Below are 14104 nucleotides of genomic sequence, written 5' to 3'. Positions count from 1 at the left end.
GAGCAGAAATATTCAAGCATGAAGGAAGCTGGACAACAGAAACCAAGGAGTACTAAAAGACTTAACAAAATAGAAGGCTGCCTAAAAACACTCTATAGAAATCTCCAATCTTCCAAACCAAGATAAAAAATAAGTAAGAGAGGATAATGAAGTCAAATGAAGTGGGGCAGTTCTCTAGGTGTTGAGCATAGTCATGGGGATTGGAAGATTAAGGAGTAGAAGGAAAGGTGAGGGCTAGGAAAAGAAAGGTTAGATGAAGAAACATTTTGTAAATATGCTAGCTTGAAAGCTAATAGAAAACACAGTTAGAAAATAAAAAGGAAAGTTTCATTAGTTAAAGAACAGAAATTTTCTGTTCTAAGGAGAGAAGTCAAGTATGAATAAATTAGAAAACTCAAGGGAAAAATCAATGGTAAAGGGGAAACAGAAATTTTGAGAGGAAAACAAATAATTTTTCTATCAAAACTGCACTATGATAGAGATTAGAAGGAGACTGCCTCAAGGCAGCTGTTTGGAATGTTAGTGTAACTTCTGAAGAGTTTTCAAGAGGAAACAGTTCAAAGAAATTTATAGAATTAACGTATCAGATAACTTGATTACCAGGAAATGGAAAGATGAAAACATAAAAAAAAAAAGATTAGATTTCTATCTCACTAAATATTTTTTTAAGCACAGACTGTGAAAAGAAAATTTTCCACTGTCAACTAGTTTCTGTTACTTCATACACAAACTGAGACTTATACCAAGTGTGCAAATATTACAATGATAAATCTTCCATGATATCCAAGGATGAAAGGAGTGAGTACAATCAGTCCCTGATAAGTCAGGTAGCTCTCAATTTCCTAGGATAAATTATGTTCATCAGAAATTGGATTGTCAAAATGAAAAGATTATTTCATTTGAATAACAAATAATATATTTTTCATGAATCAAAAATTTTAAACACTTTGAACCATAAAGCAATGTAACCACATAACAAGCAAGGAAATCAGTAATGTGTGTTTTTGTCTGAATGTGTGGCAGAAGGACATTATCTGCTTTATATACCTATAAGATTACAAATGAAGGCCCCTACTGCCCTCTCTTCAGAATACAACTATCTATTTCAATATATGTCTAGTCACATGATTTATGGTCATTTGCCAAGTTAGGTCAAAATACTAAATTTACCAAGTGTTTCTTATATTAGAATTTCTAACTCTGGTGTGAAATGGCCTGTTTTATCCTTAAGGGTGATTGAAAATAGTGAAAGCAAAGGACATAGTATTAAAAGCCATAAGAAATAAATGAAAAGAAAAGCAGAAATGGGGCAAATTTAGATCAATATCTTCCTATAAAATAATAATCTGACCCTCTGAATAATTTTAAATATTCTAGGAGCCATATTAAAAGCATAAAAAATGATAAACTGTAATTTAATGATGTCTTGTGTTTAATCCAATATTTTCCAAGTATTATATTACTGCTTGATAAATATTACACAACTATCAATAAAGTATTTTTCATTTTATTTTTACATTATGCATTCAGAATTAGATATGTGTCTTATATGTGAAATACATTTGAATTTGGACTAACTGTATTCAAGAATCCAATAGCAAAATTCAGATAAATAACCCAGCAACCAAAAGAGCATATTTGAAAATGGTTGACCAAGAACCAGGTGTGCTGTCACACATCTTTAATCCCAGCTCTGAAAAGTCAGAGGCAGATGGAACTCTGTTAGTTTGAGGCCAACCTGGCCTGCATAGAGAGTTCTAGACCATCCTGGAGTACATAGTGAGACCCTATCTCAAAAAAAAACAAAAACAAAAAAACAGAAAAAGAAAAAGAAAGGAAGGAAGAAAGGGAAGAAGGGAACGAGGGAGCAAGGAAGGGGGAAGAAGAAAATAAAAAAGATAGAAAGAAAGAGAGAGAGGGGGAGGGAGGGAGGGAGGGAGAGGAAGGAAGGAAGGAAGAAAGAAAGGAGGGAAGGAAGGAAGAAAGAAAGGAGGGAAGGAAGGAAGAAAGAAAGGAAGGAAGAAAGAAAAGAAGAAAGGAAGAAAGGGAATTGGAGAATGATTGAACAAGTAATCATCTCACTACAACTTCATTCTTTTTATATAAAACAGTGCGTTGAAACAACAGGCTACTTTTCAATCCCTGGTCAGCTTTGAATAGTATATGGCCACACTATGCATTAGTGTATTCATATTCCTAAAAGAAGATCATGGGTTAATACCATATGCCCATTTGTTTGGAACATTCTTCCATGGATGACAAGATTTTGTGAGGATCTTGTAATGCAAATTCTTCTGATGGTCTCTGGGGATAATGGACACTGGCTTAGCAGGATTAGAAGGACTCTCTGACCATGGTAATAAGTAATGCTTCTTGGTTACAAGTAGTACAAATAATGATTCAAATCATTGTTTCAATCATATAACTGATTGAAAGGGATAGTTGAGAATAATTCAGAATATTTCATCTATATTCATTTTTAAAAAATTACATTTAAGAAAGGAGAAAATGGGAGAGAGTTGCTATTTACTGACTACTTGCCAGCAGGCAGCCCTTAACTGTTGGACATATTCACTGAGGCAAGCTTGCTAGTCCCATTTTACAATTAAAAAGACTGACTAAAAACAGCAAGTATATAAATATTTAAACCATCTCCTTATTAAATCAAAAGTTCTACGGCCAGTAGCTGAGGATATTGGATAAGTAGAAATCCTGGAACTAGCAAATAACCTCATACAAGTCTCTCACAGTGAATGAAAGGCAATGCATTCACTAAGAGTTGTGCAGGTCAGACTCATAGTTTGTACAGCATTCATATCATGCTGCAAGAGTTCCTTCACACCTATGCAAAGGACTCTGGCTTTGTGCATAAACTTTGTTTCTACTCACAAGCAAAAGTTATGATCTACACATTTCTCATCAGTCAGGAAACCTTCAAGTTGCCATGTAAATCTTACAGCCTATGCCATATTATAAAAAAATATAAAACTGGTGATGTTGATATTTGGATACTTATTTATACATAACCTATCAAAATGAAAATGAACTAATGTGTTTAAAATGACTCACATGCCAGAAACTGTGACATGCAGGAAGTACATCGCAGGATGCTCAGAATAAAGTTTGAAAGAGACATCATTATCATTTTGTAGAAATGGAAAACTATATATTAGAGAAATCTACTAACTTGTTCATTACCACAAAGCTATCAATTGGTAGAATATGATTTAAAATGGGATATTTCTAACTGTAAAGCCTTTTCCCTATTAAAAGTATAGAGTCCCAGAAAAGCAGTATTCAATCATTTGTTGCTAGCTCATTTTTCTATCACAAGTTCATCCAGTTAAAAGAAACTCTGAGCACAGTTCTGGCTATAGGTCCCTATGTTAAATTGAAGAATAATGAGTGGCCCAAGCAATGGCTAGATAATAAGTGGATCCTTCATGGAAGGAGCCTACCAAGACACAGTACTAACTCTGTTCCTGTCCTCTTTTTAGGTATATGAACAGGATGACTTGAGTGAGCAAATGGCAAGCTTGGAAGGGCTAATGAAGCAACTTAATGCCATCACAGGTTCAGCTTTTTGACACATATTGCCGAAGCACTGAGATTTTCTGGGAACTTTACAGCATACCAATTATCCATAAACAGCACACCTGTGTCCATAAACTCTAACCAGTGTACAGGTCAACCATCAGGACCACTCAGTTAAGGAACATCTGATGCAGTTCAGAAGGAATCGGCATCCCATCCTACATGGACATCAGGAATTGGACAAGGATGGCCATGAGGTCCCTGAGCAAGAGCAAAGATGCATATTCACTGAAAAGTCAAGACTGAAGTTGCCGGCATAGTTCTGTGTCTTTGTCACTACAGTGACCATGGTGTCATCACTAATGCCTACATTTTCTTTCAGTGATACCTTTCCTTTTCTGTGTAGGTCCGGTCTTACAAAATACAAGTGCATTATTCCAGCCTGTACCATGCCATAGCAAATCAGAAAAAAAAAACTCACTATTTTTATTTTCAACTTTTAAACTACAAAGCATCCATGGTAATTCCCTCACTCCATAGCACCAAAGGATTGGATGTTTTCCTGGCAGCAGAAAAAGTAAACAAGTGAACAAACAAAAGGCAGTGAATGCTTGTTTATAGCTCACTCATTCATTTCACACAAGTGGCAGATATTAGTGAGTGGGTATAAAATTTTTACCAATTTTAGCAAGTGTTTGTAAATCCATCCATGATTAACTTTTATGTCTAGCGTGTAGAAACTTAAAAATCCTCAACTGGTGGTATCCTGCCAACAACAGTACCTTTCTAGAAGGAGAGTACAATATGCAATCTTCTCAGACATGTGGTGATTGTGTACTTAAGCTTATAATATGATACTTTTCAACTCGAGTGGCTTCTGTGCCATTCCACACTGTGATGGCCTGTCTGAGTTTCACTAAGGCTTCTTCTTCAGGCATTAGGCCAGAAACATTCTACAATCCTCCCCCCATCATCCCTCTACTTCTCCTGGGCAAGTAGCCTTAGGTAAAATGGCCAGCTCCATGCCCTCTACATCCTGTGTCCCCAGTATCCTTCTGTGGAGATAGTAGACTTCCTGACAGCAAGCTCAAAAGAAGGAAAAGGAGCATGAAAGACCATTTCCAAGAGCATCTTTTCCTGGGTGGTGTAACTGCCGCCTATAGCATCTTCACTGAGCTGTGCAAGGCAACATTAATGGATGTTGACCACAGGCTCTGTTGGCAAGGCAACCTTCCATACCATGCCTAAGACAGAGTCCAGGAGGAGAGGGGTGAGTGCCATTTGACATCTGACACATCATAACTCCTGTAGGTATTTTTCAAAGCAGCATCTTAAACTGTGGACTAGAATTTTAAACTATTGCCATGTTATCTACAGCTTGAAACTAGCTGAAATTAAGAACATTCTGTGCATTCCCTTTTAGTTTATGAATTTTCAGCTGTATTTGGAGTTAATCCCTATTTATGCAGCCGAGTCGCCAAAAGGGAGCTAGTTTGCATATTTATCAGTTAGGTGACTTGAAACCCAATGAGAGTTTCAGCTGAATTATTCCTTTCAGCTCTGCCTTTGATTTCAAGCTTGAGTAGGTCATAATTTTAAAAGAGCATGGCAAGGATAGGATCTTTACAACCTAATAGCTCCTTTTATTAGGTGGGTAATTATATATGAATCCCTGAATGAAATATTTTGAGCAAAATGGCACTGTAACAGAAATAATAATTCAGATTATTTTTTTACAGTTTTATGTCGGGAAGGAAATCTGATGTCAAAGAGAGGGCTTGTTCAAATGGTTCATTAGAAAGTCTGGTCCATTTGCAAAATGTTTCCTTCAACAAGAGTGCTTGTTCAATTTACTGAGATTTTTCTGGAAGTACTTTCGAAGAGCTATGTGATGTTATTTAATGGGACAGAATGGTTCGATGTCTGGGCACTTAGGTAGACAACTCTCAACTGACCTGAAATAAAGCATTTCTTAACACAGCATTGAATACTTGAAAAAAATAATCCATGATTATCAACTGGAAAATGTGCACATAACTTTCTCAAAATCCTAGAATATGCTCCTCTTTCTAGATTCCACAAAGAGGAACCACTTTTTGGAAGCATTTGATACCCATGAGGGTCAACTCAAGTTTCAGTGTGGGGTGTGCTACAACCCTCAGATTTCAGGGAATGAGTTATAATGGAATGTTGTTCTGTAAAATCTAGTTGGACAGTCAAGACAACTAGAATTTTCAGAAAATTCTAGGCCTTTCTGCTTAGTCAATAATTTCAGGAAATGTAATTTTTACAAGTCATTAAAAGTATGTTATCCATTTTCAGTGAGAGCTATATCTGCCTCACGCCCTTGAAAATTTCAATAAATTAATATAATAATTTATTTAATCAGTTAGTAACTCTAATAAGTCATATTATCATACTCAGGAGACTGGTATCATTAACCTCGTGATTTTAATGTACAATTAGTTCAACATGGCTTCCTCAGAACTCTTGTTCCCAAATCCCTTCCAGTGATCATGTGTGTGCAAAATACTTGCCCAGATTTCCAGGTGACATTTTAATTCCCTTGTCTCCGTTAACAAGAAAGACTCTGTGGCTGGTATGAAGCAGTTTGGTTTGATTCCTTCTGAGTCAAGCTCACGGGATGCAAGACCCTTTAAACTTCTAAATCTCTTTGACTCCCATAAGGCAAAGCTGCACATGTAACCAGCATCTCTGCACCAGGAATCAATTCTCTGTGAAAAGGAAGAAAATCAAATTTGGCAGGACGACTCAGGTTTCCATACCCTATGCTGAAGTGCAAAGCGAGAGCCTGCTCTTGAAGAACTTTGCTATTTGTTTTTATTTCATTTTGAGAAGAAAACTATTTTCATTCCTCCAGAAATTTCTGCATTTGTCTAAATTGACAAAAATGGAGATAGCTCAGAGTGTACACAGAACCATTTTTGTAACACTCTAGTCAAAAGTTAAGTATTTCTTAGTGATTTATATTCAATGGGAAACTGGTTATAGCTGTCTCCATGTAATAAACCCATAATCTTCTAGAATATTTAAACAATACAGCTTTAACTTTGGCTATTATTAAATACATACTCAGTTGAACAACCCAGAAATAAAGAAGTCAAATTAATGATGTAACTCCTTTTGGAGATTGGATGTAATAATAGTTTGGGTTTCTTCAAAAATAAAGGCTGTTGAAAATAAGGATTGTGCTTCATGCTCTGCGAAGGTGGCCTTTACAAAAAGAAGAATGAAGATAGCATTTTAAAGCTAAAGCTTGCCATTCACTGGCTTTCCCAATAAACAACCTCTGCAGCACAGGTCATTCTGAGACCCTCCCCCAACCCCACCCTGCCCCTGGAGTTTGTGCTGTGAGATGATGTTGATTCTTTCCTCTTCCCTGGATCCTTCTCCAGACTTTGTTCAGATAAGAATCTTAAAGCTACCCACCAATGGAACACAGTGTCTCAGACATGGTAGGTGAACTGTGAGTCCAACCAAAGATTACTTAAAAGGCTGCCTGACATTTTACATAAAATTTTGTCCGCAGCCCATAGTTCTAGTGGTTTTGAAATGCTCATTTCCAGTCAGTGAGACAAAGGAAAATGGAAAAGCACCAAGTCTTAGATGAATTTGAAGAAAATAAAAGTAATATGAACTTTGAAAAGATGGAGAGCAGTAATACAGAGAATATGTATATATTCTCCCTTTCTTAGCTAGTTCTCTTTATGTAATCACAATCTATCCCCAAGGCCAAAATTTAGTATCGTGGCCTGGGTATACCTACTTACCATGATTTGAAGACTACAGAGCCCAGGGCTCTAAGGATCTGCAACATCCAGCACATGGTCAAACACAAACTCTCTTTTCCAAAATCAAAGTTAAAGCAATGTTCTCCTCATAATCTGTATTTATCTAATGACTTTCAAAGATCATTTTAATATTATTCAGAAGAGCTTTGTACTTTAGTCCCCATTTTTAAAGTAGATTGGATACTTTGAAAAATCACAGATAGGTGTTTTGTGTGACACCCCATCTAACTGAAAGTACATGTCCTCATGCCTCAGTCTACCTAGTTAATCAAAAAACTGCTTCCAGAAAGATTTTGATTTGCAAAAGAAATGCTGTATTTCTTGTCAATGATGTTATGTAGGAGACAATACTATGCCCATATCAGCAAATGAGTTTAACTTCTGATGTGGCCCACCCCTTCTGCCACTGGGTAGCTTTTCACAGGAAGACTTCCAGCAACACTCTGAAGGGCAAGTTTTTCTCTTGCTCTCAGCTTTGTGCATTACCATCTTATGATTTTGTTGTGGTGGTTCTTGTTGTTGATAGGAGAGCAACAGCAAAACTGTACAAGAAATCATAAATACAGAGGCATGGGCCAAGGGATCTCACTGTGTGTTCGATGTGTATTTTCAGATGCAAGAAAGGAATGTTGGAGAGGAGGAAAAATGTGTTTTTTATTATTGTAGGCTAAACCTGACAATTCTGAACTTTGTGAATTGTCAGCTTGTTTGGGGGAAGGGTGGGTGGGTATGAGGGGTACTTTTTATAAGTAATATTTAATTTATTATTTAGAAGTGGCTTCTTTTTGGATAATTTATGATACAAAGGGAGATATGGTTGGGATCTAGGCATGGCTGTTAAAGCTGCAGTGTTTTGTATCTCAGAGGGACCGCTTTAGAAATGGACTGTCCACTGCTGAGCATGAGGAAATGTCCAGGCCAGGCAAAGCCTTCACTGAAGTTCCACCATTACCACCCTCTCCCTTTCTAGGGCTTCAAAGAAGATAACACCAAACCTAAAATAACACGGATAGCATCTCGCAGATCAATGCTATTCATTTTCTCAAAGGGCTTTGCAACTCAACTTGTTAGTGTGATAGTGATATGTTTATTTGGTAGAAATGGGTACACTACAGCTTTAACTAGCCTTAGTGGAAAAAAGAAACTCTTTGTTGTTACAAAACAGCTTTTTTTAATAAAAAGGTGTTTTGAGCCTACAAAGAGTTTCTTGGAATTGTCAGCCTCTAGCATTGTTAACCAAATTAGAGTAGTGATTGCAATATTTAAGTGTAAATGTTGTTCTATGAGAAAGGAAGCTTGCTTACGGTTTAAAAACGATGACTGTTTCTACACATGAACTTGTATACTACTACATGAGGAAAAGGGGGTTTTGTAATCACTGTAGAACAGTCTCATATTCATTTTTTATAGAAATGTTATTCCAATGGTGCATTTTTTGTTTAATAAATAAAGTTTTGATACAAAATTCTCTATTTACTTTATTCACAGTATGGGACTATTCTCCCCCAGCACCCATCTGCTCTAGTTGGTATGTTCCTACACTCAGGGTACCTAAGATCTTTTAACATCTATGGTAGTACTTTGTTATATCTTATTACATCTTTGTACAATTTTTTTTCTGCACACCCCCAGTTTGTGCTGAATCACAGCTGCTTATATCTACACTGTTTTATTGCAGCACTGTCCCAAGCTTCCAGAACGTGATTTACCCTCCTGCACAGGAGAAATGGAAAAGTCAGATTCTACCTTACACATGGCAGCTAAATAGTTCAAATTCTTTCCTGCAGATCAGTGGTTCTCAACCTGTGGGTTACAACCACACATTTGGCATATCAAATATTTACATTACCATTTATAACAGTAACAAAATTACAGTTATGAAGTAGCAATGAAAATAATTTTATGGTTGAGGGTCACCACAACATAAGAAACTGTATTAAAGGGTCACAGCATTAGGAAGGTTGAAAACCACTCCTCTAAATAGAGACACATCTGAGAATTGATCAAACTCACCTCCAACCAGGACAAAAATTCTACTCCATAAACGAAGTCAAAAGAAGTCTCAAGTTACTCCCCTACAGGTTTATACTGCTGAGAATGTGTCCATGTTTAGCTTTTCTCCCCATCCACACTGTTCTTGACCCCTAATGTTTTCAACTTGGAGGCGTTTGTGATAAAGCATCTTCAAATACATCTTCATGGCTGGTGTTGTTTTTGAAGAAGTCATCCAAGTTAAGATCATTCTAAATCAATGAAGTATATTTTCCATTGTCCTAATATTTCTTTTTCAGTAAAAAGAAAGAACATGGGGATACAGTTATCTTTTATAATAGATAGTTATGAGTACCAAAAGGATTAGAGATTATATTAGAGTTCTCTAGAGAAATAGAACTGATAGAATGTGTGTGTGTGTGTGTGTGTGTGTGTGTGTGTGTACACATATATGTATATGTATGTACTATTGGTTTTATTAGGTTAGCTTACACAATAGGGCCTGGGCAGCCCCTACAACAGGTATCTCACATTGGAGAGGCTGAAAACATGATAGTTGCATAGTTCACTGGGATGAACATCACCACAGTCCCTGGCACTGAATTCCTGGAGTGCCTCTGGTCTTCAGTCCATGTTCATTCTAATATTGGGGGATGAACATGCAACCACACAGTAGATCAACTTGCCAGTGAGAGTGAAGGGAAACACACAAGAGGCAAGTGTGTCATTTGTTTCCAAGTCCCTTTATCTGGTCTGACAGCAGAAGGTGCTGCCCACATTTAGGTAGGACTTCGAACTTCAAATAATCTGATCAAGAAAGCCCCCCACTAGAGTGCTGAGTGACTTGCATTTTAGTTCATGGCAGATCCAGTCACATTGATAACCAAGGTTAGCCATCACAAGTCTACCCTTTGTCAACTTGACTTCCAATCACATATCCTTATATCATGCTTTATTTCCAGAAAAAAAAAATGAATAGGTTCACAATTCTGCCTAACATGGCATCACTAATCCACATACATATGGCTATAAATGAATATATATAATATGTATATATATTATGTATATGTATATATATATATATCCATATATATAAACACAATATATATAAAAATATCTTCAGGGATGGTTCATCTTTTAGTGTTTAATAAGATAAATATAATAATATAGATTTAGAGTATTTAACCAATGATACGCTCTCAAATGATGCAACATTCCATTGTAAAGAAAAAAGGGAAAGAAAACGCAATTATCTACTTAATAAATGTGTATATGTGCACCAATATGTACTTAACATAATAGAGTAGGACAGAAACATGCTTGGCAATTCTCATTTCTGAAACTAGTCATGTGACTTAAGCTGGTATTTACCTTTCTCTACTACCCATTCTATATTTTGCCCACTCTTAGCAAGAACCTCAGCAGGTCTTCCTTCATTCTTTCTATGAAGATGTGACTGATATCTTTATTGCTGAAGATTGTAGGACATCTGTCCTGGCACAAATAAACATCAAGACTTCTGGGTCATCAGAGAATACAATAATGAGAAGAGGAATCAATTTTTTCCTAGTGAGTCACGAGGAGTCATAGTGAGTGGTACCATTCCCACTGCCAACCCTTGATTCTTGGACCTTGAGACATGGCTATAGGAGAAAGCCCCATATAGTGGATGTTGATTCAAAACATATACAGCCTTCTGTATCTCCCCTGGCCCAGACTGTTGCTTTTTAAAGACACTGTAACTGTATCCTTAAGTGGCCATTCCATCATTCTATGAAACTGGCTACTTCAGGGTGGTATGGACCATAATACCACCAGTGGATACCAGACCATGGGCCCACTGCTGCACTTTTTGGCTGTGAGTTCTTTGATCAGAAGTGATGCTGTGTGGAATACGATGATCCAGGGTAGGATGTTCTATAATTTATTGATAGTAGTTTAGGCAGAAGCATTATGTGCAGGAAATGAAATGTCATAACCAAAATAAGCATCAATTCCAGTAAGGACAAAGTGCCGCCCTTTCTGTAATAGGAGTGGCTCAATGTAGTCAACATAAGGGTCACTCACTTTCTGATTACCATCAATTGGTGCTTGGCATCTGCTGCTGACAGATATGGCACTCAAAAGCAGCCATATCCAGGTCAGTCTTGGTGAATGAAAGTCTATGTTGTCAAATCCATGCATAACCCCTCCATCACTGCCACCATGGCCACTTTGTTCAATGGCCAACTGGACAAAGGTAAGAAGGGCTAGAGAAAAAGGTTGACTGCAGATTGGATCATCTTATTTGAATATTTAATCCTTCCTCTGCTTAAGTCACTTTTGAAAAGCATTCACATGGGGCATGTGTATTTTCATGTCCTTTACCCATTGGGAGATATGTGTCCACATACATTGTGGTGATATATTGTATATCAAACAAAGTTTGCCTGAGGATCAGAGGACAGAGCCAGACACTAGATTAAACATAGAGGCCAGGCAGGGGTGGCACACACCTTTAATTCTAGCACTTGGGAGTCAGATATCCATCTGTATCTCTGTGAGTTCAAAGCCACCCTGGATAACATGAGATTGATTCAGTCTAGGAGAGAAACAGAGCCAGACAACAGTTGCACACACCTTTAATCCCAGCACTTGAGATCTCATGCCTTTGCTAGCAGTATTTGGGAAGCATACACGCTATTAATCCCAGCACTAGGAAGGAAGTGAAATGGCTGGGCAGAGAAAGGCGTATAAGGCATGAGAAGGGACCTAGAGCCCTTTCCGCTGAGGACTCAGAGGCATTCAGTCAGAGGATTCATGGAGTTGGAGAGGTGAGAAGTGGCTGTGGCTTGTCCCTTTGTTTCCTCTGATCTTTCAGCATTTACCCCAATATCTGGCTCCGGGATTTTTATTAAGACCATTAGGAATTCACGCAAAATCATCTTCCCAGGTGTCACACCAGTTTTCTAATCATGCTCTTTCTAAATCCCTGACCATCACTGGAGGAAGGTTTTGAGAGTTTACTGCCTCATCCTACTTCCAGTTAGTTCTCCATGCTTCTTTATGCAGTTGAGATGTGATCTCTCAGCCTCCTGCTCCTGTCACCATGCCATCGTGGACAGTCATACTTTTCTGGATCTGCTATTCATAGCACATGCAGCTTGTCTCCTAGGTTTGGGACAGCTACCCTCCACAGCTTCTGCTATCCTTGTTGGTTGTTCCTTTGAACAGGCATCTCCAAAATTCCAGGATCTCTGCAACTGGTCTGCAACTTCATGAATGCCTCTCTTCATCTTTCTTTGGGACTCTGACCTTGCCACCTGGTGCCAGGCCTCAATGACCCCTTCATGCCTTCAAAACCAGTACCACCTGGCTTAATCTTATACATTATCCAGGTGAGCTGCCAGCCTTGGACCCTCTGGATCACAGTTTCTGTGTGCTGACCCTAAGGATACCCCAGAATATTTTATCTCAAAGACACTGATCTCTATTAATCATGACTGCTTCTTCTGCCCCAGCTGTCCAGAACTAGAGATTCTTAACTCAAGATATCAAACGGTTCTGATATACTCTTTAATGGAGTCCTGGAGGAGTGATGTTTATTGGCTTGCTTCCCATGGCTTTTTGCATCCAGGAACCACCATCCCAGGGGTGGCACTGCTCACAGTAGACTGGGCATCAATCAGGAAGATGTACCATAGGCTTTTCCACAGGCCAATCTGATAAGGGAATTTTCTTAATTGAGGTTTCCTCTTCCCAAATGACTAACTTGTGTCAAGTTGACACAAAACTGGCCAGCATTCCCACCATTATCAGCTTCTAGCCCTTTGAAACCATTAGTCAAAACAAACTCTTCTTTAACTTGCTTTTGGTTGTGTTGTTTTGCTAGAGAGAAGAAAAGTACTTTATAATTAAAGTGTAACCAGTTTTAAGATAAAGTAATGTGCTAATTAAAATTTTATTAAATATTTTGGTTGGGCAAGAAGTGTTCTATAGTTACTTGCTGCAAGGGTCTTATAGTCCTTCTCATTTCCTTCAACCCATTACTATTCTGTTAAAAAAAGGATTTAAAAATCTCCAAGTATTGTTAAACCCAGTTCACTTTTAGGAATGTCGATGGGAGTAACCACTGTGTTAGTGGTATGTGGAAGTTTCTAAATAAAACACACATAGCTGTCTGATCTTGTAGAGCCAATTCTCCATATATGTTGAGAAGTAAAAATAAAGACTCAACAGATGTTTGGGAATCTGAGCCACCCACATATTTCCATGAGTATTATTCATGATAACAAAAATGTAAAAGAAATTCAAATATTTATAGAATGCCAAAAAGGAAACATGAAGTACATTCATACACTGGAAGATTATTTATCTGTCTTAAAACACAATAAAACATTTTCACATTTCAACATGAATAAACCTTTAAGGTATTGTACTTACTAAAACAAACCAATTCCAAAAATACAAATACTACATGCTTACACAGATACATGATGCACAGAGAAGCAAAATTCAGAAACAGAAAGTAAATGATAGTTTTCAGGAACAAGCAAGTAAGAGCTAAAGAGTAGTGGTCACTTAGTGGGTGAAAGATGTTCTGTTTGGGAAGATTTAAAATATTCTGGAAATGAATGTGATAAAGGATACAACACAGATGTAGATACATTTAATATTAATAATACACACACATTCAAATGGTTGAAGTGGTAAATCCTGTGTTATGTGTATCATACCACAATTTAATATCTCCAAGTAAAACTTTGGCAAAGCCACCTTCTATATAC

The 14104-nt window shown here is 37.4% G+C and overlaps 1 protein-coding gene across 1 annotated transcript in view; it reads left to right on the top strand.

The window, feature by feature from the left end:
- Dcc (DCC netrin 1 receptor) overlaps positions 1-3979 on the top strand; it is a 722447-nt gene extending 718468 nt beyond the window's left edge. Inside the window, exon 29 of the mRNA XM_059246128.1 lies at positions 3498-3979. Coding sequence (XP_059102111.1) covers positions 3498-3587 — 90 coding nt within the window. The 3' untranslated portion in view covers positions 3588-3979. The remainder of the gene's footprint in view (positions 1-3497) is intronic.
- The last annotated feature ends 10125 nt before the right edge of the window (positions 3980-14104 follow it).

Source organism: Peromyscus eremicus, chromosome 19, assembly GCF_949786415.1.
Source record: "Peromyscus eremicus chromosome 19, PerEre_H2_v1, whole genome shotgun sequence".
Lineage (NCBI taxonomy): Eukaryota > Metazoa > Chordata > Mammalia > Rodentia > Cricetidae > Peromyscus > Peromyscus eremicus.
Note: the sequence above shows the minus strand (reverse complement) of the source record. Positions and strands in the feature narration are given on the sequence as shown.